This window comes from Schistocerca americana, chromosome 6 (genome assembly GCF_021461395.2).
Source record: "Schistocerca americana isolate TAMUIC-IGC-003095 chromosome 6, iqSchAmer2.1, whole genome shotgun sequence".
Classification (NCBI taxonomy): domain Eukaryota; kingdom Metazoa; phylum Arthropoda; class Insecta; order Orthoptera; family Acrididae; genus Schistocerca; species Schistocerca americana.
The window spans coordinates 319,557,806-319,584,800 of record NC_060124.1 but is presented as its reverse complement, the minus strand read 5'-3'; the positions used below and the strand labels follow the sequence as shown (position 1 = coordinate 319,584,800).

At 39.3% G+C, this 26,995-nt stretch overlaps 1 protein-coding gene across 1 annotated transcript in view; it reads left to right on the top strand.

The window, feature by feature from the left end:
- The window catches only part of LOC124620111 (WD repeat-containing protein on Y chromosome), a 480,275-nt gene that overhangs the window by 436,090 nt on the left and 17,190 nt on the right, over window positions 1–26,995 (top strand). The window contains exon 17 of the mRNA XM_047146781.1: window positions 24,834–25,037. Within this exon, the coding sequence (XP_047002737.1) occupies window positions 24,834–25,037 (204 nt within the window). The remainder of the gene's footprint in view (window positions 1–24,833; window positions 25,038–26,995) is intronic.

Here is a 26,995-nt window from a genome sequence, read left to right as displayed (position 1 = left end):
CACCTTCAGCCTGTTACACAAATCCTACCCTCCTATATAAAAGATACCAACCATTTCCTAGACTGACTCTCCACAGTTTGCATTCCTTTACCACATGGTGCCCTACTCATCACCATTGATGACACCTCTCTGTACATTGAAGTTCTTAATACCCATGACTTATCACTACTGAACACTACCTTTCTCAATGTCTGAGAGATTCCAAAACAACAACCTCTTTCCTAGTTGCCATGACCAACTACATCCTCATTCACAGTTACTCCTCCCAGGCATTACCTACAAATAGATCTGGGGTACAGCTGGGCACTTGCATGGTACCGTCCTATGCCAACCTATTCATGGGTCATTTAGAGGAATCCTTCATATACATCCAGAACCACAAACCCTCAACTGCTTCAGATTCATTGATGACATCTGAGTGAACAGGATTGAGTGTCAGGACATCCTGTCCCCATTTCTCCAGAGCCTCAACACCTTCTTAACCATTCACTTCACCTGGTCCCACTGAACCAAACAAGCCACCTTCCTCAATGTTGACTTCTACCTCAAAAATGGCTACATCAGTACTTCTGTTCATATCACACCTACTTACCTCCAGCATCACACCCACTTACCTCCAGCAATACATCCACTTCAACAGCTGCCACCAATTCTGTACCACAAAGTCCCTTCAATACAGACAAGCCACTTGTAGCTGTCACATCTGCAGTGACAAGCGATCCATCTTGAATTATACTGAGGGTCTCACTGACACCTTTACAGACCATAATTACTCTTTCAGCCTTGCACAAAAACGGATCTCCCCTGTCTTGTGTTTCCAGTCACCCACCACCTCCAAAAGTACCACCATCTAGCCACAGACTCACGACTCAGTACCACCCAGGACTGAGGCAACTAAATTACAGTTTCTGCCAGGGTTCTGACTACCACTCATCATGCCCAGAAATGAGAAATGTCCTACTCACTATCCTCCCCACCCCTCCCCCAGTGGTATTGTGCTCACCAGACATACAGAATATCCTTATCCATCCCTACACAACCCTTGCTCTCAACATGTTGCCTCATGGCTCATACCCCTGTAATAGCCCTAGATGCATGGCATGTCCCATACATCCTCCCAACAACACCTGCTCCAGTGTGGGCTATCCCATCAAAGGCACCTGTGAAACTAGCCATGTTATGTACAAGCTAAGCTGTGACCACTGTTCTGCATTCTACATGGGCATGCAAACCAACAAGCTATCTGTCGACACGAATGAACACCAAAAAACTGTGGTCAAGAAACAACTGGATCACCCTTTTGCAGAGCATGATACCCATCACAATGTCTTTAATTTCAGTGACTCCTTCACAGCCTGTACCTGGATCCTTTCCACCAACATGAGCTTTTCTGAACTGGTGCAGGTGGCAACTTCCCTGCAGTATGTCCTATGCTCCCAGAACCCTCCTGGCCTCAACCTTCATTAGTCATTGTCATTACCCATCTAGCCACTTCCTTACTCCCATTCCAGCACTACACAGTCCTCTATTGCACAATACACCCAGTCTTTTTACTTCTCTTATGCCACAACATGGGGTGATTTGGGATCAGTGGGGGTGGATCATGGTTGGATGGAGGAAGGAAGTGAGTCAGGCAGGTTCAGAATTGATCATTGGTTGATTCATGTTGGTAGGGTTGGTGATGAAAAAGTGTTTCCACAGTAGGGATGAGGAGAAAGACAGAAGGTCTTTCACAAATCCTGCATGATTCAATTTGGAAGAGGGGATAAGGTGAGGCCTTTGGAAGGGACTGATATTTTTGTGGGGCTAATGCTTTTGGAGGAGAAGTTCATGACTATGTTCTGGGTCTGTTTAGGTTCTGGATTCTGTATGGTGTTAGGAGGGAGTTTTGGAGCATGGGGTAAATGTAGCAGCTATGCAAGACAGGGTTTGTCAGCTATGAGGGGACATGGGAGAGGTTTGGAAGTTGTTGTAGAGGTGGTGGACACTGCAAGTTGAAGGTGGGAGTAGGAAGTGAGCAGGATAGAGAGGTTTTTGAAGTAGCATTGTGCATGTTGCCTATTTCCTGGAGGTCAAGAGTTTCAGTTTGTGTTATGGGAACCAGGAATTTGCGATTGCATAGCAGGAGAATTTTATGGATGGAGAGAAGGTATTGCTGGTAGGTTTGAGCTTGATTGATATGCTTTTGCAGGACTGTGTTGGTGTGGGCTAAAGTTTGGCAGAATCTGAACAGATGGAGGTCATTGTGGAAGGAAGCATGGCAGCCATTTGGGGGGATTCCATGAGCCAAGCAACAACACAGGAACAGTATTTGGGACTGGGTTCTGGATAAGGATAAGGAAACTCTTCTGTATTGACACAGAGGGAAGGAGCAAGATTCCACGTTTTTGGAAAAAAAAAGCTAAAAAATGTGAACATAATGTAGAAGTATGTCCAAAAATGTTCGCCAAAATGCACCCAAATACATGGGATAGAACACAAAAAGGATGAAACAAATGAAATAAGGGAAGGGCATACAGTGATAGTGAAAGGTGAAAAACAATTGAAATTGATGTGAAGTCACAATGAGATCAAATAAAAAAATATAAGTGGAGGAGAAGGGGCAGGGGTTCAGGAGGAGTTGGTAGGATGAGATACAAGATCGTGTGGCACAGGAAAGGTGCAGCAAATAACACACAAAAATATGGGAGAGTGACGCAGGGACAGTGATCTATTTGAAGGTGTACGATTAGTGATATCGGCAGGAGTAATGTGAGATATAAGATGCTGCACCAACAATCAGTGTGGTCTTGTAGCTACCTGTTGTGCATGGCTGAGACTGTTGATACAGTGTGGTTTGTATGTAGAGTATGCCATATGGTTTGTAAGGCAACAAGAGAAAAAAGGAAATATGGGAAGATTGACAGACATTGAGTATAGCAATGCATCAACAAATAGTAACAAAGTAAAATTGCACTTGGATAGTTGTCAAAGAAAAGCTGTAAGGCAAAATCAAACAATGGAAAATCCTGGATGGGATATTAGAAAAGGATAGTTGCTACTCACCATAATGCGGAGATGCTGATTCACCGATAGACGCAACAAAGAGACTGTCATAAAATGAGATTTTGTCCAAGACCTTTGTCAAAAATAGACAACGCACGCATGCAATCACATTCAAAAACACTCACACACTCATGAAAACACATTTCACGCCCAAATGACTACAGTATCTGGCAGCTGGAGCCAGAATGTGAGCACCAGTGCATGATGGGAGAGGCAACTGTGTGGGTTTAGGATAAAGTTGGGGCAGTTACAGCGAGGGATAGCAGGGTGGGGAGGAGGATCTTAAGGTGCTGCTAGTGGGAGTGTGCAGGGATGAGGTGGAGAGAGTTTAAGGCACTTCAAAGATGGCTACATCAGTACCTCCGTCTATCTCAAACCTACCAACCACCAGCAATTCCTCAATTTCAACAGCTGCCATCCATTTCATGCCAAGAAGTCCCTTCCATATAGCCTAGCTACTCATAGCCATCAGATCTGCAGTGACGAGCAGTCCACCTCGAAATACACCTACGGTCTCACTGACACCTTTACCCTCTAAACCTTGTACAAAAACAGATCTACCTTGCTTGTTTTTCCAGTCACCCACTACCTCCCAATGTGCCACCATACAGCCACAGAGGGGCATTCCCCTCGTGACTCAGTATCATCTGGGACTGGAGCAACTGATTTACATTCTCTGCCAGGATTTCAACTACCTGTCATCATGCTGAGGAATGAAAAATGCCCTATCCACTTTCCTTCCCATACCTCCCACAGTGGTATTCTGCCACCCACCAAACCTACAGAATGTCCTCAACCATCCCTACACTACTCTTGCTCCCAACCTCTTGCCTTGTGGCTCATATTCCTGTAATAGATCTAGATGCAAGACCTGTCCCATGCATCTCCCATCACCACCTACTTAAATCTGGTCACAAGCATCACTTATTGCATCAAAGGCAGTGGTACCTGTGAAATGAGTCATGTGATCTACAAGGTAAGCAGCAACCAGTGTTCTTCATTCTTTGTGGGCTTGACAACCAAAAAGCTGTCTGTTTGCATGAATGACCACCAACAAACTTTGGCTAAGAAACAACTTGACCATCCTGTTGCTAAGTATGTCACCCAACATGACCGTCTTAATTTCAATGACTGCTTCACAGCCTGTTACGTCTGGATCCTTCCCACAGACACCACCATTTCTGAAAGCATAGGTGAGAACTCTCCCTGCAGTATATCATACATTCCTATAACCCTCATTGTCTCAGACTTCATCAGTCATTGTCATTACCCATCTAGTCCCTTCACTGTTCCCATTCCAGCACTGCACAGCCCTCTATTCCACCAGTTCACTCAGTCATTTTTACTTCTCTCCTTTTCTGTTACCAACTGTCTCTGCCCCACCCTCCATCTAACCTCCTGACTGCACCTAGCTGCCCTCCCCTCTTACCAGCTCATCCTACACACCCCCATTAGCAGCATTTTACTCCTCCCCCTCACCACTCTGGCCTCAACTGGTTGCCTCTCCCATCATGTGGTGCTGCTTGTAATCTGACTTCAGCTCCCAGAGATTGTGCTCATGTCTGTGTGAGCTGCATTTGCATGTGTGTGTGTGTGTGTGTGTGTGTGTGTGTGTGTGTGTGTGTGTGTGTGTGTGGTCTATTTTTGACAAAGGTCTTGTTGGCCAAAAGCTCATGTTGTGTTTATTTGTGAGTCAGCATCTCTGCTTTATGATGAGTAGCAACTCTTTTGTTCCAATATTTTTGCTAATTACAACACAGTAATTTAAGCAGTTATTCTACCAATAATCCATGCATATTTGTTATTTAATTAGCATATTTCTTACAGAACTATATTTCCATGCATAGTTGGAATGGTTAGAAAGCCTAACATACACTTCTATGCCACCATGCTAGCTACCACCTGACATATACTTTACAGTGATTTGCTGAGTATGTATGTAAATGTATTTGATACAGATGAAGAACTGCAATGTCCTTGAGATCTCCACATACAGACGTTGGACAAAAATATGGAAACACCAAGAGAAATGCCTTCTTGAACATAAATGCAAGTGTTAGCCAAGCCTGCAAGAAGCACTGTTGCATTTGACCATGAACAGCAGCTATATAATGTTCTCAATACATTGAATATGTCAGTTGTGATCAGAACAGTGTTCTGTGTGGTTTTGAGTGCATAATATCAAAGCTAAGTGAATTTTAACATGGATAAATTGTTGGTGCTCATATAGTGCATACTTTTGTACCCAAGGTAGGTGATGTGTTGGTGTTTCAGTAGGTACTGTGTTGAAGATTTATGCTGTGTGTAGGGAAAGCCATAACACAGACAAAAGTGTGTGCTGAATGATAATGACAGATGGTCACTGAAGAGGATTGTGACAGCTGTAAAAGTCACTGCAGAACTGTATGGCACATTCACAGACTCTTTCAGCAACAAAAAGTTTTGCTAATTTTATTCACAGTGGCCTTGAAATTTTGTGTCAGCATTTATATCTTCTGTGCTGTCTTCCACATGTTTGTCTTTTCTCATTGTCACATTATCAGAAGGCACTGATACTGGGAATTCTTGACTGTGACATACAGATCATAAAGCGAAGGATAAATTGGGATATTGCACAGTATTCCTTGTTTTTGAGGTGATGTATCTATATAATAGGATGTAACAGTATAGCAGGACCTGGAGGGAGGGGGCGGGGTAATTGTTGTTCTGGGTGCCAACCTTACACTTGAAATATAAAGTTCATAGCACTTCTTTATAAGAGGATTAAATTTTCTACTTCAGAATTAACTCCCCACAGATATAACAAAAAGACTTTGTGATATCTACTTAGGTATGAGACATTCCTCCATCCAGAAAGCTTTATGAACTTACATGAACAAGCAGTCACCTCTAACCATTATCAGAATTCTCAATATTGAGATGTAACTGGCAACAAACACAATGTGATTGTACACGTTCAAGCATGACTCATTGGCAGTGCTACCAAACCACTTTTATTTCCTGGAGGCAGATTTCTGAACTGGAGGTCATGTGTGGTGATTCCTTGCACATATTTCAATTGTTTTTCATGAATTAAATCTGAAGAATAGTTAAGTTGAGCCAAAGAAGAATAGTCAATATCTAATGTTTTAATGGATTTTAACAGATAGAAGATATTTTGTCACCATATAACTGTGCCCAATAGCCAGAATCTGATACTGTATTTGAATTCAGTGCCCAAGTGCCCACATAACTCAAATTTTATGTAATAAGAATATATTTGACCAGTGTAAGCAATTCATCAGCCACAATTTCCATCATTAATTATTCCTTACATACAAAAGGTGTTAGCTCAGAGGACAAAATGTTATTCATCTTTCTAATAGATAATGCTGGTCATTTTGGGCCACTGTAGATGGTGTACAATGGGTACCAGGCAGTTACATTACCCTACAGCACTGGCATAAGCCATGGCAGTTATCTGGTGTGTAAGTAACATTTTGTTGTTCATAAACAGTACAGTGAAATGGGTCAATGTGGAGACATGACAGAAAGACACAAGGAAGCTATTATATTTGAATGTGCACAAGGTCACACAATGAAATAAGTTATTCAATTAGTTGGTGAATCAGCACAGGCTCCCCAATGTGCCTACAAGTAGTGGTGTGTCATGTATTGTCATGACAATTGATTTTGAACTAGATAGGAATTTGCTGCTAACAGTGAAGGCTGGTCTATCTTAACCAGTTGCTCAGGAAACAATGCAGAAAAAACTGCATGCAATGTATTTAGGGCTGGTAACCCACAAAAGGCCATAGTGAGTGAAGGGTTTAGTTCAAGCTGGAGGTGGTTCTTTTTTGCACCATGACATGGAGACACCCATCTGAGTTATTATTAACCATGAACTAGGATGTTTATTTCAGCAATGCAGGTGAGGAAGCTTTACATGTCCTTGCATATCTTCACAATGAGCATGCTGTGGAGTCTCCTGTCTTTAAAGATGATGTGTTCACAGGGCTGCAAGGGTACATTCCTGGTTTGATAAACACACAATCATCTTTTCACAAGTGGTTCACTATGTTGCCTGACATCAGTCCTGTAGAAAAGGCCTGGGACTATTGGGAACAGTGAGTGAAACATAACAATCAACATCTCTGCAATTTGGCAAGTCTGTAAGATCTTATTGTTGATGAATACCTTGAGCTGGATATGTCATGTCTGAAGAAACTCTCCTCCTTACTGAACTGAGTTCATTATCAAGACAAGAGGTAGTGTTACATGATATTAGTGTGATGTCTCTTGGGGGATGACCAATTTATTTTTTAGGATTCTATTGTATCAGAGGCAGGGTCATCAGCGAAACCAGTCATATCATTCACAAGCATTGCTATAATTTCTGCACAGCATTTTATTAGGACATAATTGTCAACCAGTTGTCCAACCTAATCAACAGCTACTGCCAAACTGTGGACAATTCCACAGTTGACCATTCAGTGACAGAACATGCTACTGAGCTCAAGATGGTAGATTTAAATGGTTGCATCACAAGTCATGCCATCTTCATCTTTCCCCAATATAATCTTCTCTGATTTACAAGGAAGTAGTCCTTGCTGCAAATTCTTTGATACTTTAGTCCTCCTGACTCCAATCTTTGGTAACACCTGCTTCAAATCCACCCCTGCCCAATGACCCTAACGTCACTGATAACACACTCACACCCTCCTCACAATAATCTCCCTCTTCCTTTGTTACATTTCTCCCTCCCAATCCATTCATTTATGTCACTGTGTGCTGTGCTCAACTTCCCCTGCCTCTGGCTAGAATGGGCACACTGGTACCCCATTCCTATCTCATGCCCCTGCAGCTCTCCCTCCCACCCATTAGCTAGCTTTTTCCAATCCTCCCTTTCACTTTCTTCCTTCTCTCTTCCCTCACCCAATCTACGCTACACACCCCCTCACTCCTCCCGCTTCCCTCCTCTTTTCTTCCTTAGCCCATTCTATGTGACACATCCTCTCACCCCTTTTGAACAAAAGTGCCATCACAATACAGCCTACTGCAACAGTGTACCTACGCACATGGATTTGTGTGTATGTAAGTGAACTTAATAGCTCTGAAAAAGGATTTGACTAAAAGCTAGAAATGTTATATATGTGGCTATTGATGGTTCATCACCCAACTACTTTGAGAGCTGTAACTTTCACTCTTTAAATTATTTATATTCCACTAATGACATCTTGTTACCAAATATGTAGAACAATAACTACAACACACCATAAAATCATAAAGAGAAAGTATTTTTGTTTGAACTCTACAGAACTTCATAACCATGTAAGTTGTGTGGCTCTTATAATCATAAACTAGGCAGCTAGACAGAACAAGATAACTGTGACAGATGAAGAGAAAAGATGAAGTGATGTAGCACAGAAGAACAAAAATGGAAAATAATACCACATGACTCAGAGCTCCATGCTTGCATAAGCACTTAGCTCACAAAGAGTGTGGGTCTCTGTCAGTGTTATCATTATTACTTATCAATATTTATGAATTTACACATCAGTCCATTGGACTACAATATCTCAATCTAATAAAACACAAAATAACCACAAATTGTATTGTATAGTGGAACTCAGTTGTCTGTGTATGACACAATGTAACATAATTAATGGATCATCCGGTGAAAATTTATCTGACACAGACAGATTTGTGTGTTTAAGTTTTGCTGTGCTATTACAATGTTCAATGTAATTTATAGTTTTGTTCCTTTCAGCTGCAGCTTTCTGTGGGTCCTTTTTGCCACAGTTCCATCATCACACATAATCTAACTATTTCACACTTCAGTCATTCTCTTCCTCAGATTAATAGACAAATAAGACATTTTAAATAAATCACATTATTGACTACATGTTTACCAAATTCCTGTCACTTGTCTTTAAAAAAATTTCAAAATATTTTCAAGCCCTTCTCCTGCCAGTGAAGATGTAGTTATTTTGAAATTGTAATGAATCTTTTCCAGATTGATTCTTTGGATAAATAAATTTTAAATTAACCTTCAGTTCTCAGTGAAGGAAACCTGGCTGTTTCTGACAGCTGCACTACGCCAGATACCTCACTTTCTCTTCTTTCTTCTGACAAAAATTCTTATTTCAAACTGAGGAGATATTTTATATCCTTATTTGCAGTTACTGCTTCCTACCACTTAAATCTGTATTGGATGTTAACAAGTTCTATACCTCTAAAATGATTTATGCTTTTCTTGCTGTAGACAGCCTGTGTTTTGAATCCTTTCCACTTTGTCAATCATCAGTTCTTTTTCTAACTAAACACTGAGAGTTATCTCCTACTCATAGTGTCTCATTTGCTAATCCATCAGCATCATCTAATTTAATTTGACTACATTCCATGACCTATGTTTTAATTTTGTAGGTATTCATCTTGTAATCTCTTTTCAAGACACTATCCATTCTGTCCAGTTGCTCTTCCAAGCCATTTTCCATCTCTGACAGAGTTACAATGTCAAACAATAATGTTTTTATTTCTTCTCTCTGAACTTTGATTCCATTTCCAGATTTATCATCAATAAAATTCTTCTGGGTTTGTGACCACATTGTCAACTATAAAATTCTGACATTTTGAGACTTTTTCAGGATGCCTTCACCGGGGTGTATTGCTAACATCTGAATCGGCACTAGGTTTATTACTTATATACTGTGGAGGAGTGCTGTCATTGGACATGAGGGTGAGGAATATAGGTATTAGGTGTTCTTTTATTGGTCTTTAGATTTCGTATTGTCATTGGCAGAAATAGGCATTTTCCATTGGAGTTTCCTTTATTGCTTGCCATTGGTAAAAATTAGCAAATAGGAAATTGAGCTGTGACTACAGCGTAGTGCTGTTTACTAACTGTCTAGGTTAGGGCACGTCAGACTCTGAGTACCCTCCATGACTGTGGCCTACTGCATGCCTGTTGCTTTGTCAGAGCTGTCCTTCCACAAGGCTGTCACTGCTGGCAGCCAAGGTGCTGGGAGTCAGTACCCATCTTCTCTATTCATGTTGTCTGGTTGTGTGGCTATTTCTATAGCCTAAATGATTAATGGAAAATCTCATATAAAGATGTGAAACAAATACTAACAAAGAGATAGAGGGGCTGGCCAGTACTTACCTCAGCTCAGTACAGCCGATAGATACACAAAAAACAGAACCAAAATTTACGTTCCTAGCTTTCGGAACAAATGTTCCTTCATCAGGGAGGAGAGAGGGGAAAGAAAGGGAAGAAGCGAAAGTAGATTCAGTTACTCACAACCCAGGTTATGAAGCAACAGGGAAAGGAAAACAGGGAGGGTAGCAAGGATGGAGGCATGGTTGTCAGAGAGAAGCCAAAGATATTCTACTGTAAGTACTGTGCCAGCTTCAAACCAAGAGGATGCATACAGAAGTAAAGAGGTATATAGTATAAAGATAAACACAAATATGTAGGATGAAAAGATGCGTGAATGGCTAAAGAGGAAAGGGAAAGAGGAGAAGACTGAAGAGTAAATGGGAGTGAGGTGGTTTAGCGTAGGTTCAGTCCAGGGGGATGGCAGGATGAAAGGATGTGTTGGAGTGCAAGTTCCCATCTCCGCAGTTCAGAGGGACTGGTGTTGGGTGGGAGAAGCTAAATGGCACATACAGTGTAGCAGGTTCCTAGGTCCCTAGAATTATGCTGGAGGGCATGCTCCGCTACTGGGTATTGGACATCTCCTAGGCGGACAGTTCGTCTGTGTCCGTTCATGCGCTCAGCCAGTTTAGCGTTGTCATACCGATGTAAAAGGCTGTGCAGTGCAGGCTTGTTAGTTGATAAATGACATGTGTAGTTTCACATGTGGCCCTGCCTTGAATTGTACATGTTTTACCAGTAGCGGGGCTGGAGTAGGTGGTTGTGGTGGGATGCATGGGGCAGGTTTTGCAGCAGGGTCGGTTACAGGGGTAGGAACCGCTGGGTAGAGAAGGTAGTCAGGGAATATTGTAGGGTTTAACAAGGATGTTACGGAGGTTAGGGGGGCGACGAAAGGCAACTCTGGGTGGTGTGGGGAGACTTTTGTCAAGGGATGATCTCATTTCAGGGGTTGACTTGAGAAAGTCATATCCCTGGCGGAGTAATTTGTTGATGTTTTTGAGGCCAGGATAATATTGGGTGGCAAGGGGGATGCTTCTGTGTGGACTGGGGATAGGAACATTGTTCTTGGATGGGGAGGAATGTATTGCTCAGGAGATCTGTTTGTGGACAAGGTCTGCAGAATAGTTGCAGGAGAGGAAAGCAATGGTTACGTTATTGGTGTAATTGTTGAGGGATTCGTCACTGGAGCAGATACGTTTGCCATGAATACCTAGGCTGTAGGGAAGGGAGCATTTGATGTGGAATGGATGGCAGCTATCAAAGTGAAGGTACTGTTGTTTGTTTGTGGGTTTAATATGGACAGAGGTGTGGATGTGAGCTTCAACAATATGAAGGTCAACATCCAGGAAGGTGGCTTGGGTTTTGAAGAAGGACCAGGTGAAATTCAGATTCGAAAAGGAGTTGAGGTTGTGGAGGAAATTAAGGAGTGTTTCTTCACCATGAGTCCAGACCACAAAGATGTCATCTATAAACCTATACCAGGCCAGGGGAAGCAGCTGTTGGGTCTTCAGGAAAGCCTCCTCCATGCGGCCCATGAAGAGGTTGGCATAGGACGGAGCCATCCTGGTTCCCATGGCCGTTCCCCTGATTTGTTTGTAGGTCTGGCCTTCAAAAGTGAAGTAATTATGGGTGAGGATGAAGTTGGTAAGTGTGATAAGGAACAAGGTTTTTGGAAGATCTTCAGGAGGGCATTGGGAGAGGTAGTGCTCAAGGGCAGAGAGACCATGGGTATGTACGATGTTTTTGTAAAGGGATGTAGCATCTATGGTGACAAGAAAGGTTACAGGTGGGAGAGGAGTGGGAATGGATTTGAGGCATTCTAGGAAGTGGTTTGTGTCTTTGATGTAGGATGGGAGTCTGCGGGTGATAGGTTGGAGGTGTTGGTCTACCAGAGCTGAGATACGTTCTGTTGGGGCTTTGAAGCCTGCCACAATGGGACGGACAGGATGATTCTCTTTGTGGATTTTGGGTAATAGGTAGAAGGTAGGGGTACATGGCTCAGGTGGAGTGAGTAAGTCTATGGAAGCCGTTGTGAGGCCTTGTGAGGGACCTTGGATTTTTAGGATTTTCTGCAGCTCAGTCTGGATGGAGGGAATGGAATCCTCAGTAACAGCTTTGTAGGTTGATGTGTCAGAGAGTTGACGCAGTCCTTCTGCCACATACTCCACATGGTCAAGTACGACAGTTGTGGAGCCTTTATCCGCCGGGAGGATGACAATAGAGCGGTCTATTTTCAGCTCCTTAATGGCACGGGATTCAGCTGGGGTGATGTTGGGGGTTGTTGGGATGGTCTTCAAGAAGGACTGGGAGGCAACACTGGATGTGAGGAATTCCTGAAATGTCTGCAAGGGATGGTTTTGGGGGAGGGGAGGAGGATCCCTTTGAGAAGGCGCTTGGAACTGTTCTAGACAGGATTCAACACTGGGTCTAGTATTCGGGGGCTGTGTTTGGGTAGTGAAGTGATATTTCCAGTTGAGGTTCCGGGTGACTGAGAGGAGATCTTTAACCAGGGCAGTGTGGTTGAATTTAGGCGTGGGGCTAAAGGTTAAGCCTTTTGATAGAACAGATGTCTCTGGAGGAGAGAGGGATCTGGATGAGAGGTTTAGAACTGAATTGGGACTGGTGATATGTGGCATTTGAATGTGGTTATAGTTGAGATTTGGTCTGTGTGGGGTATGTGCTGGGATGGGGAGATTGAGTAGGGTGGCTAGACTAGGTTTGTTGGCTATGAGGGGGGTTTGTTGAAGGTTCTGTTGTGGTTGGTGTTTGTGAGGGATAGGGAGAGGGACCCCACTTCTTAGGTGTTGCACTAGCACTGTGGATAGTTTTTTCAGGTGGTGTGTGGCATGGATTTCAAGTTTGCAGCTGGCTTCTAGGATGATGTTCCTGAGTGTATTCTCCAAGGAAGGGTTTGAGAGGTGGAGGACTTTGAAGAGAGATAAGAGCTGTTGGGAGTGGTGGTTACATGAAGTAGTGTGGAGATTCAGGACAAGTTGGGTAAGGGCTAAGGATTGAAGGTTCTGAAAGTCCAGGAGAGACTGGTGGAAGGAGGAATTGCACCCAGAGATGGGAACTTTTAAGGTAAGTCCTTTAAGGGTAATTCCAAAGGCAAAGCAGGACCGGAGGAAAAGTATGTGGGATTGCAGTTTGGCTACGGTGAATTCATGTTTCCGGAATGAATGTAAATAATGTGGTATAGTATTAGGGTACATAGTGGGTAACTGGTGGGTAGGGAAATTAAATAACTAAAGTTAAAATAGTAATCATAAGAAGGAATAAAATACAGAGGGAAGGACGAGAAAGAAAGAAATTGTGTTGGTAATGTACAATACCAAAAGAAGACCACTAAATAAGAAAAATACGGAAAAAGTTGACCAGACCAAGCAAGTATGTCCAGATCAGGGGAGAAGAACACACGTTGCTCAAAAACAGAGATAGCGAGTGGCGAAAAAAAAAAAAGAGATCGCGCGTGCCGCAAAAAAGATCGCGAGTGCGCAAAAAAGATCGCGCGTGCCGCAAAAAAGATCGCGCGTGGCGCAGAAATGTCCCAAAAGAATTTTCCTGTGGCAGAGAAAGATAGCCAATGGCACAAAAAATCGCCAGCAACACAAAATCGACGGAAATGAGTGATACTGGTAGGTGTGGAAGAGATTGTTTGCCGTGATTGTTGGCTGGAAAACAGCGAATAACGAACGTTAAAACTATGGAATGTTAAATAAATAAATCAATAAACAAAAAAAAAAAGAGAAGTGGACTATAAACGGAACAAGATAATAGGAGGAAGATGAAACTAGCACAGTTGGTGACGAAAATATTTATTCATGTATATGTAAAACACTGAAGAAGAGAAAGTGTTAAGATGACAGATGTAAGTGATAGCTAACAAAAGGGACAAAACGATGAAGGATGTTGACCATATAGGTGATCTAAATGATTAATGGAAAATCTCATATAAAGTTGTGAAACAAATACTAACAAAGAGATAGAGGGGCTGGCCAGTACTTACCTCAGCTCAGTACAGCCGATAGATACACAAAAAACAGAACCAAAATTTACGTTCCTAGCTTTTGGAACAAATGTTCCTTCATCAGGGAGGAGAGAGGGGAAAGAAAGGGAAGAAGGGAAAGTAGATTCAGTTACTCACAACCCAGGTTATGAAACAACAGGGAAAGGAAAACAGGGAGGGTAGCAAGGATGGAGGCATGGTTGTCAGAGTGAAGCCAAAGATATTCTACTGTAAGTACTGTGGCAGCTTCAAAGCCTGATGGGAAGCTTGGACACAGAGTTAACAGAAAGCCCACCAACACGGACAGATACCTGCATGCATCCTCCCTCTACCATCCTACGCTAAAGATATCGGCTCTGCAAATTTTAACTAAGAGGGCCTACAGGATCAGTGATGAACACAACCTCAAAGCTGAACTACAGAACCTGTGGTACATTTTTGGAGCTAATGGCTACAACATGAGGATGATACATAAAACAATGACGCCAAAGGAAGAGGGAAATAGGGAAACACAGGGTGAAGCATGGAACACCATCCGGCTACCATATGTACAAGGGCTAATTGAAAGTCTGGGCAAAATTCTCCATCAGGCAGGTGTTAACCTGATTTATTGTAATAACAACAAAATAAAAGACGTTCTGGGCTCAATGAAAGATACAATTTGCAAGTTTCATGCTGTCAGAGTTTATAAAATCAGGTGCAAGTGTGGACTGGTGTATGTTGGCAAGACTGGGTGTCCAATAAGCACAAGGTTATCTGAACATGAGAGATATATCTGCCTCAAACAATACAGCAAACCAGTGGTGGCAGAACACTAGGAACAGAGTAGGATGCAGATTGAATTTCGAGATGCCCGCATACTAGTGAAACAGGTGTTTAGCTTAAGGAGGAAGATCAGAGAGCATATGGAAATAGCATGAATAGAGAAGATGGGTACCAACTCCCATGTCTTGGCTGCCACAGTGACAGCTTTATGGAAAGGCAGCTCCCAAAAAGCAACAGGTGCATGATAGGCCACAGTGGCAGAGGGTACACAGAGTTCAAATGTTCAAATGTGTGTGAAATCTTATGGGACTTAACTGCTAAGGTCATCAGTCCATAAGCTTACACACTACTTAATCTAAATTATCCTAAGGACAAACACACACACCCATGCCCGAGGGAGGACTCGAACCTCCGCTGGGACCAGCTGCACAGTCCATGGCTTCAGGCACCTTAGACAGCTCGGCTAATCCCGTGCTACAGTATACAGAGTCTAACATGCCCTATCCAATACTAGGCAGTTGGTAAACAGCACTACACTGCAGTCACCACTCAGTTTCCTATTCACTGATTTCCACCAATAGTAAGCAATGAAGGAAACTCCAAGGCGAAAACACCTATTTCCGCCAATGACAATTTTTAAAGTAAAGACCAATCGAAGAACATCTAATACCATTCATCCTCAGCCCTCATATCCAATGACAGCATTCCTCTGTAGTATATAAGTAATTATATTAGCACCCATTCAGCAATTAGCAATATACCCTGAAGAAGGTGTCTTGCAGAAGTCACTGAAATGTTGGAATTTTATAGGTGATAGTGTGGTCACAAACGCAGAGGAATTTTATTGACTGTGACAACAGCTGTGGAAGCCTACATTTATACCTCCAAATTTATCCTTTATTTTGGTATACTTACTGCTTGCTCAATGTACAGATTAAGAAAGAATGAGGATAGGTTGCAATCCTGATTCATTATCTTCCCAATTACGGCTTCTTTTCATACCCTTGGGCTTTTGTTCCTTGTGTTTTATTCCTGCAATCTTCAAAATTTCAGTCATTGTTAACATTGCAAAATGCTTTTTATAATTCTACAGATGCTATAAGTGAGGTTTCTCTTTCTCCAGCCTGTCTTCTAAGGTAAGACATAGAGTCAGTGTTGCTATGTGTGCTCCTATATTTCTCTGGAAGCCAAAATGTCCTGAGGTTGGCTTCTACAATTTTTTCAATTCTTCTGTATATCATTTGTCAGTGTTTCACCACTGTGGCTTACTAAACTGGTGGTTTGGTAATATTCACAACAGTCACCATCTGCCTTCTTTTGAATTGGAATTATTACAGTCTTCCTGAAGTATGGGGGTATTTCCACTGTCTCATACATCTTGCACACCAGGTAGAATGGTCCCATCATGGCTGGCTTTCCCAAGGATCTCAGTAATTCTGTAGGGATTTCGTATACTTCAGGGGTCTTGTTTCAACATAAGTCTTTCAGTGTCCTGTAAAATTCTTCTCATAGCATATCATCTACCATCTCATCTTCATCTACTTCCTTTTCTCCTACTGTCAAGTTTGTTTCTCTTAGAGAGATACTCCATGTATTTCTTCCAACTTTCAACTTTCCCTTCTTTCTTAATACTGACTTGCCATAATGGCTCAAACAGCAGTTTCTGTTTTGGCAAAAAGTATCTTTACTTTTGCTATGGAAAGAATATATCTTGCCCCTAGTGATGGATGTTTCCACACCCATGAATTTGTCCTGTAGCCATTCCTGCTTAGCCATTTTGTATTTTCTGTCAGTCTCATTTTTTCCATGTCTGTATCCTCTTTCACCATTTTCATTTCCTGTATATTTCCTCTTTACAATTAAACCCTTAATCTCCCGTGTTACCTTAGAATTTCTACTATCTCTTGTCTTTTTGCCTATGTGATCCTCTGCTGCCATTGCTAGATCATCTCTAAAAGCTTCTCATTCCCCTTCTATTACATTAATTTTCACTGCTTCAGCCCCACATTGGCTATCGTTCATTATGAATTTCTCAACTACCTCTCGTTGTTTCACTTTATTCAGGTTCTGTCTTCTTAATTTCCTATCTCTTCTTTAATTTCTTTGGTTCAGATCATCAGAGTCCACACCTGCCTTGGAATTTTTTTGCATTTAAATTCAAAATGTTGTGAAAAGAATAGATTGCTACTTGCTGTAAAGATGACATGGTGACTTTTAGACAAATGTGATGAAAAGACTATTACAATAGGAATAATAATAATAATTTTTTTTGTACAATTATGTCAATATCATGTCATTCCAAGAATGAATATATACATCAAGGAGCACATTGTATATCATTCCATGCAATAATGTTATAAACACATTAGCACATTATAAGGGTGTTACAAAAAGGTGCAGCCAAACTTTCAGGAAACATTCCTCACACACAAATAAAGAAAAGATGTTATGTGGGCATGTGTCTGGAAACGCTTATTTTCCATGTTAGAGCTCATTTTATTACTTCTCTTCAAATCGCATTAATCATGGAATGGAAACACACAGCAACAGAACGTACATTGTTGGATGAACCATTCGAAAAAGTGTACCTGTGGAGGCCAATCAGCTGCTGATAGTGCCTGCACATGCAGTACATGGTACAGAAACAACTGGTTCTCCCATAGCACTCTCCATACAGTGATGTGGTCAACATTACCTTGTACAGCAGCAACTTCTCTGATGCTGACATTAGGGTTATCGTCAACTACATGAAGAATTGCCTCATCCATTGCAGGTGTCCTTGTTGTTCTAGGTCTTCCCCAGTCATGAGACATAAGCTGGAATGTTCTGTGCTCCCTAAGACGCCGATCAATTGCTTTGAACGTCTTCCTGTCGGGACACCTTTGTTCTGGAAATCTGTCTCGATACAAACGAACCACGCCACGGCTATTGCCCCATGCTAATCCATACATCAAATAGGCATCTGCCAACTCTGCATTTGTAAACATAGCACTGACTGCATAACCACGTTTGTGATGAACACTAACCTGTTGATGCTACGTACTGATGTGCTTGATGCCAGTACTGTAGAGCAATGAGTCGCATGTCAACACAAGCACCGAAGTCAACATTACCTTCCTTCAATTGGGCCAACTGGTGGTGAATCAAGGAAGTACAGTACATACTGATGAAACTAAAATCAGCTCTAACATGGAAATTAAGCGTTTCCGGACACATGTCCACATAACATCTTTTCTTTATTTGAATGTGAGGAATGTTTCCTGAAAGTTTAGCCATACCTTTTTGTAACACCCTGTATATCACTCCATACATATAATTATTATGTACATCAATTAGCCAATTATAACAATACCACCACTAACTAATATACTGCAGTATGTAAAAGAATAAACTAACAGTACTGCAGCTCAGAATTCTTTTAATGAGTATAAACATCTTTTTATTAACAAATTTTTCAACTTGCCCTTGAAAAGATTGCCTTGGAGTTGCTTTATATTTTTTGGCAACTTATTATAGAATTGTCTTCCAGTTACATATGGACTGTGGACTGTAGCTTTCTTGTTAGTCCGTTTGCTAGTATAATCACTTTTGGCTCAAGTATTGTAATTATGGGTGTCACTTTTCTTTACACTATTTTCCTCATTCTATTTTACATGTGGTCTTAAATACATACAGTGAGTACACAGTCAGTAATTTAAAATTTTTGAAATAGTCCCTACAAGGCTGGTGTTTGCTTATATTAGCAATTATCCTAACTTCTCTCTTTTGAAGCCTGAAAATGCGATCCATATAGACAGTGAGTGCACCACCCCAAACCTTGATCCCATATTGCAGATGTGAGCGTATTAATCCAAAATACACCTGTTTAAGGACAGGGGGAGCTATTATATTTGCAAGACGTTTTAGTAAGTAAATATTACTAGAAACCTTTTTACAGGTGGAGCCAATATGCTCTTTCCAAGTGAGATGTTCATCAATCAATATGCCTAAAAACTTATGTTTGTCAGATGTTTCAACTGTAGAAAGTGATTTAGTATGAGTATCATTAAAATGTAGCAAGAACTTTATTACTATAGTCTTGTCCTTATTCAGTGTAAGCTTATTCACTGTTAGATATTCTGTGATCATTTCGAAGTTCTCTTTGTTGCTTTGAAATGCTGCCCCCTCTGTACAGCCCCAGCTAATAAAAGCTGTATCATCAGTGTAGTTCACTAGTTTGGAGTTTGTGGCTGAATTAATATATACTATAAACAAGAATGGTCCAAGAATACTTCCTTGGGGAACTCCACAATTGAGAGTTCTGTATGCTGACTTTACTGTTTGAATCTTACTTTCATTCTTATAATTTGGTTTTGTTCACTGTCTTCTATCACAAAGATAAGAACTTAGTAATTTTAGAGCTACTCCTCATATCTCATAATTTTCTAACTTGGATAACAATACTGCATGATTCACAGAATCGAATGCTTTAGATAGATCTAGGATAGTCCCTATAACTTTGTTTCCTTCATCCAGCCTGTTCAGTAGTTCATGGAAAAAAGTTGCTAATTCTGTTATTGTAGATTGTCATTTTCGAAACCCATGTTGTGTTTTGTTTAATAGCTTTCAGCCAAAGCCATCTTCAGAAAAGAGAAATGCACACATGTTCTCTCAAGCATGCGCACCCACCCACCCACCCACCCACACACACACACACACACACACACACACACACACACACACACACACACACACACACGACTGCTACCTGTGGCAACTCCAGCTGGACTCATGCAAGCAAGCATGCCTCACACACACGTGACTGCTACCTCTGGTCACTCTTTATGGTGAGTAACAATCTGTCCTTTTCAGAATATTGTTGATATTCCAATTTGACCTTCCCATTGTTACATTTAAATTCTCATTTCAAAATCTCTGTGTTACAATTTTATAATCAATCTGAAATCTTTCAGTATCCCCTGGTCTCTTCCACATATGCAGTCTCCATGCATGATTCTTAAACAACGTGTTAGTTATGATTAAATTATGCTCTGTACAACATTCTACCAAGCATCTTCCCCTTTTATTCCTTTCCCATCTACCATTTTTCCTCTTATTCCTTTTACTAATATTAAATTACATTCCCCATCACCTCCTTTAACCAACTGCATAATTTTTTTGTCTCATGATACTGTCTGCCAAATCTGTTCATCTGCAGTACTAGTTTCCATATAAACTTGTACTAGTGTAGTTGCCTCTCTTGGCAATTGGTAATTTGCTCACTGTGCTGTTTACAGTAGTTCAGTTGCTTTCCAATTTTATTATTCATTATTAGATCTACATCTGCATTACCTCTCTTTGACTTTGTATTGATAACCCTCTACTCACCTAACAAGAAGTTTCAGCCTATCCCTTTAACTTTTTAAATTCTCTGTCCTCCCAACCCAATAAAGTAATCTAACATTCCACACTCTGACCCACAGAATACAACTTTCATTTGTCCTGATGACAATATCCTCCTGAGTAGTCACCACTCAGAGATCCAGATGGAGAACTATTTTACCTCTGGAATATTTTATCCAAAAGGATGCCATCATCATTAAGCCATACAGTAGAGCTTGGAAAGAAAAATAATGGCTGTAGTTTCCCCTTGCTTTCACCCACTCACAGTACCAGTACAGAAAGACAGTGTTACCTGAAGTTACAAGGCCAGAACAGCCAAACATTGAAACTGAAATTACTGAAAAAGGTGTTGTCCATCTTCAGGAAACATAGATTAGTTTGGTCTTTTCATAGATATTCCTGCAAGACACCCACTCCAACAAGTTCATGGTTCATGGGAGGACCAGGACTGTATATTTGCTCATTGTATATTAACACTGATAGCATTTTATCATGTGATGTATCACACAGTTGGTAAATGTATGTAAGTTTCATTCCTTCAAAACCAAGCACAGCTCATATTCTCATTCATACTGATGACTGATAGCTTCCACCTCCATTGCCTAATAAAACATATTGTAAAATAGAGACATGGTTTTCTCAGTGAATTTCAGTGATGAAGTCTTCTTGGATTATCAGCTGAATCAATGTGTCATTCTGGAGCAATATTTAGACAAGTTTCTGACCCAGCCTTGACAAGGAACAGCCGGTAACATTGGGAAACATGAGTACAAACTCCTCTCAATCTAATGTCAATAATTTAAAAATAATGAGCCTTAACATACAATGCATTACAAATAAAATATTAGAACTTGAGATTGCAGCCAGTGAAGCTAGTATAGATTGTATTTGCATTCAAGAACATTGGTGCATGAGTTATGAACTAGAAAATATTTGCATTTCCCCATACAAATTAGTAAGCCATTTTTGCAGGAAGGAAACAAGACATTTATGTAAAACCTGGAGTAAAGGTTAAAAATATGACTGTAACTGAATCCTTGAATGAAGAAAAGCATTTTGAGGCTGCAGCAATACAGTTGAATATGCAAATGAGTAAATTAATAATAATGTCAGTGTAGAGATCACCATGTGGTGATCCTGAAATTTTTAGAAATAAATTAGAGGCATTGCTCAAAATATTACATCATAAAAAATCAACAATAATTATAAGTGGAGATTTTAATGTCAACTCATTTACTGAAGGTGCATCCAAAGATCAGTTCCTGAATGTTTTACATAGCTTCAATTTGTATCCACATATAACTAACCCTACAAGAATAACAAACTCTTCAAAAAGTCTCATAGATAATATCTTCACAAATATAGATGTAATAAATGTTGACCTAGGAATATCTGATCACAATGCACTTATCCTTAAATTTCCCATAGCCCCTGTGACCAAAAATAGTTCATATCAAATGTACAAAAGAACCTTCTCCACAAATAGTTGCAGTCACTTCACAAATACACTGACTAACCAATCATGGGCAGAAGTACTGTTACAAACTAGCACAAACACTGCATATAATGTTTTTTCTTCCCTGTTTATGTTGAATTTTGAAATGTGTTTTCCTAAGAAACTTGTCAAAACAAACACATATGGGCATTCACATGCTAACTCCTGGATCACAAAAGGTATTAGAAATTCCTCCAGGACCATGACAATGCTTAACTATAGACTGAAAAGTTGGACTGACCCCAAGTTTAAAGAATATGTAGCAAATTACAAAAAAATATATAGAAAAGTAATTACAAAAGCAAAATTACTAAGTAATGATAAACTAATAAGAAAATCAGGAAATAAATCAAAAACTATTTTGGAAATTGTGAAATGGGAAACAGGTAAGGGCCTCAAGGATCAGGAAATAGTACTCAAAAATAGTGAAAATATTGAGTTAAAAGATGAAACTCTGGCAAATTACATTAATAATTACTTTTTAAGTGTACCAGTGTCATTAAGTAAAAACTTTACTAAACATGAGAAATTAACAGCCCCAAAAGTAGACAGTAGTATGTTGTTAATTCCCACAAATGATAATGAAATATTAAAGGTGATAAAGAGTCTAAAATCAAAAATGTCTGCAGGTGTGGATGAAGTGCCTGTGTCAATAATAAAAAAAGTTGCCCAACAAATTATAAAGCCCCTGGTGCATATTGCCAATTTGTCTTTCAGTGAAGGTGTGTTTCCTGAGAGGTTGAAAATCTCTAAGGTTAGACCTCTGTTTAAAAAAGGAGATCCATACAAGGTAGAAAATTATAGACCAATATCCCTTCTCCAATCATTTCCAAAAATTCTAGAGACATTAATGAAAACCAGACTCATAAATTATTTAGATGCTCACAAACTTCTAAACTGCAATCAACATGGCTTTCGCTCAGGCCACAGCACAGAATCAGCTATCCATGCCTATACCAAAGAGATTGTCAGGAGTCTTGACACTAAAAAATGTGTAGTGGGAATTAACTTACATTTATCTATAGTTTTTCATACAGTAAATCACAAAATTCTGTTAAACAAGATGGAGGCAAAAGGTGTAAGGGGAGTTGTGAAGCAGTGGTTTGAATCTTACCTTCAAGATAGAACTCAGGTGGTAGAAATCATCGCAGAGCATAAAAATCAGAAAATCAAGTGGGTCTCAGATGCAAAGAAATTGGAAATAGGTGTCCCACAGGGCAGTGTTCTCGGTCCTTTATTATTCTTGCTTTATATAAATGACATAAAAAATCCTAATATTTCTACCAAAATAATGTTGTTCGCAGATGACACTACCATAATTATAAGTGATGATAAAAAATCATTAACCACCACAACTGATATAGTCCTGAAATATATTCAACATTGGTTTAATGCTAATGAGTTAACACTTAATCTAAGTAAAACAAATTATATACAGTATGGCAAAGCAACTCAAGATATGGACCTCCAGTTAAAACTAATGGATAAGAAGATAGAGAGTGTACAATCCACAAAGTTTTTGGGCATGCACATTGATCAAAACTTAAGCTGGAAAGACCATCTCAAGTACTTATCCCACAGGCTCAATTCAGCATGTTTTGCATTGAGGATATTATCTAGAGTATGCAGCACAGACTGTACTAGACTAGTGTATTTTGCTTACTTACAGTCCATCGTGTCTTATGGCATAGTGTTCTGGGGTAAAACTAAATCAAGCTTAACAGATATCTTCAAATTTCAGAAAAGAGCTGTACGAATCATAACACATAACTCTGCAAGAACTCATTGTAGGCCCCTTTTCAAAGAACTGCAAATACTCACAATACCGTCACTGTATATTTTTAAAAGCATTCTGTGTACAAGAGCACATATGAAAAATCTACGTACAAATGAGGACTGCCATAATTATAATACTAGAACTCGTAAGAATTTGTATGTAGAAAGGGTAAGGACAACACAAACCCAAAAGCATGTAAGTTATTTTGGAAGAAAACTCTACAATGCTCTGCCAGTGTACATGAAGGCAATAATAGATGAAGCAAAATTTAAGACTGAACTTAAAAATTACCTTTTAAGCAAAACTTTCTATGACGTAGATGAGTACTTTGATTGTGTGTAAATTTATTGCCAAAAATTTTAATTTGTATGTCTAAACTTGTACTTTTAAAAAATGACTTGAAAGTGATATTCCATTATTATGTCTGTAGTACTTGTACTAGTATGATAACTTTGTTGTGACAATTCCTACATCATGTAAATGATATACAGGAAGATAATAAAATGAAATGAAATGAAAAATGAAATGAAATGAAATACAGGTGAAATTGCTTTTCCTGAAGATGATGAGTAGGTAACTTACATTCTGCCATTTTATGTTTACATTTTATTACTATTTTTTGTTGTTTTTTTTTCAATATGTTCTATGAGTGTTGTGACATGTTCAGTGACATTGTGTCTCTGGAAAGAATTTGCAACTGAGTAAAAATTAAATTAATAAGTATGCTTTCTTTGATCAAACACTTGAAGTGGCTGCTCCACTTGTTGCTATCACCTATACTACTTCCTTTATTGACACCTTTAATGTTTCCTATTTATCATTAATGATCACACATGTTCCTATAAAATTATAAAATACTAATGGTTACAGTTTGTTTTGGGTTTGTCGAGCTGAAACTCGTGATAAATGCTACCTATGAATATATTTCTTAAATGTAGTGGTCATTTTTTATAACTACACACTGTTGTAATTTGCATGTGCAAGAATCTGTTAGAATGTGAATTTGAATGTTGCAAAGGTTTTAGTGTTTTTACTTACAACATTGCAGAAGAACTTCTATGTAACTTTTGCATAGCATATGTAGCAGTGCACTCGTTTTTGTGTTTTTTCTTCATTTATAATCCCAGAGGAGATCATAGAGAGCAAAACAGGTGCTCTTGATTCAGAACATACTTCTGAAGAGTGGGAAACATTTTTCACAAAACCATTTCTTTCTCTTTTACCTCAGGTACTCCGAGGTGGATGGGTTGATTATGCATCACATAAGAAAAGAGATGAGAATGAAGCACTAAGAGAAATGCCAAAGGACCTCATAGAAAAAGGAACATATGGTAAAAGGGTAAAATCACCAATTCTTGGAGATCATTTTAGAATGCCTAGCAGAGTGATGAGCCCAAGCCACCACCCAGTTCTTGATGTTTCATTGCCTGTGGTAAGTAGAAAATATTACTTTCACAATAAAATACTATGATTTACATAGATGTTTTGTAAAACCAGTGAAGTGGAGAAAGGAAACATTTTTTGAAGAAGCATTTAGAAAAGTATATTTTATCATGTTCTGTTGATCCAATCAACCTACAAGTTATAGAACAAGACATGAAATATGTTAACAAAACAGTGGCAACTCTTCAAAACTTGATATGTTCAATATATTAAGAATAAACTGCCAGCATCATTATACAGTACTTCTTAATATTATTTTTACTTATACCTTCACATGCTACCTATTAGATTAGCAGGAAGTTCACTATTTTGAAAAAGGGGTTGCCTCTAGTTCCTTTAAATTATGTAGCTGTTATTTATGCCCTACTGGAAACTTAATTTTTACACATGTATAAACTAACAATTTTTGAAGAAAATTATCACATAATTCTGAAACAGACAGAGACTTTTGCAATACACTGCTACTTCTCATGCAATTTTACGATAGACATTGTTGCTGCTTGAAATGTAGCTAGCAGCAATTATCAACCGATGAATCTAGATAATTAGATAATTTGTAAGAGTGCCTAGTAAGGCACTAGCATTATTTAATTTTCTGTTTAATTGGTAGGGATTCCCAAGTTCTTGCTTTGTGGTAGAGGGAAATTCGTTAAAGACCTTTTTACCACTTCAATTTTTTATCTATCTGGGCCCTAAAATGTTTTACACACACTGCTTCATTTAGTGGAAGTACAATAAAGGGGGAGCACACTGTACATTTGAGTCTCACAACATAAACTACAGTATTTGACATTATGAAAGTGTTGAGTTCCAGCCATCTCCTTTGAGCCATGACATCATCAAAGTGGTGATCACACATTGTAGCAGTTCTGGCCTGCTTTATTTATTCATTTTCTCTCCTCGGTGTTGTACTGCTTTGTTACACTGGCTGAAAAATGGTGTTTGTAGTTTGGACACTGACTGGTGTAAATGATGTAGCTGACAGATGCACAGTTGTGTTTCACAGTACTTTAATTTCACTTTTCACAACCCTCTAATAATACACAGCTATATGGCCAGTGCACTGTTGTTCTAACTTCTGATAAGCCTCATTAATAGTTTGCAGGCAAACCTCCACATACTGCCACAGTAGTTTACTATTTAACATCTATGAGCAGAAAAACCTAATCACAAAGTTCACAGATATTTCAGAATAATCAGGTACATATGGAACAGACACTGTCATTGCTTTAACACATGTCCTATTTGTGTAACACTTATTTCACTGTTAAACTGAAGCATTGTTGTTGTTCTAACCAGCACAGTTTTCTCGTCTGAAACTCGGCCACGGACTGACTATTTCATGACCGAAATTCAGGCCCTTATATATCATCACAGAAATAGGTGCTGAAACTACACAATGTTTGAAGTTTGATTTACAGAAATTACAATTAAAGCTTGACTCATTCAATTAACCGAATACATTAAAAAAATGCTTCTTTTTAACAGTTTCTTCTACTACAAGGGTTAAGCTGAATTATTTGCTTGAATGATGAAATTAACATATATGGTTATGTAAACAATACTTTTTATAAAGCTGTTAATTACTTTGGAATTAATGAAGGGCTGGTTTTGCTAACATGTTTTTGGCTGGAGCCAAATAGATACTTTAAGAATACTAGCATTTCATCCTCCAAATGTTCAAAATGATTACAGAATTTATATTTGTTTATATCTCAACAACAGAATTTAAGTTATGAAACAATTACTGATTTTGCCCTGTATCAAAAGATACTAATTAGGAATAATTGAAATAAATTAGAAAATCAATTACATACGTAACAGTAAGCACAAAATTAGATCTGGTGTTATATTCTTTAAAACTGAGGTCCAACTTTTCTCTTTTATGAAAATGCACATTATACTCATGTATGTTAATGGTACTTAATTATAAAACGAAAAAATGAA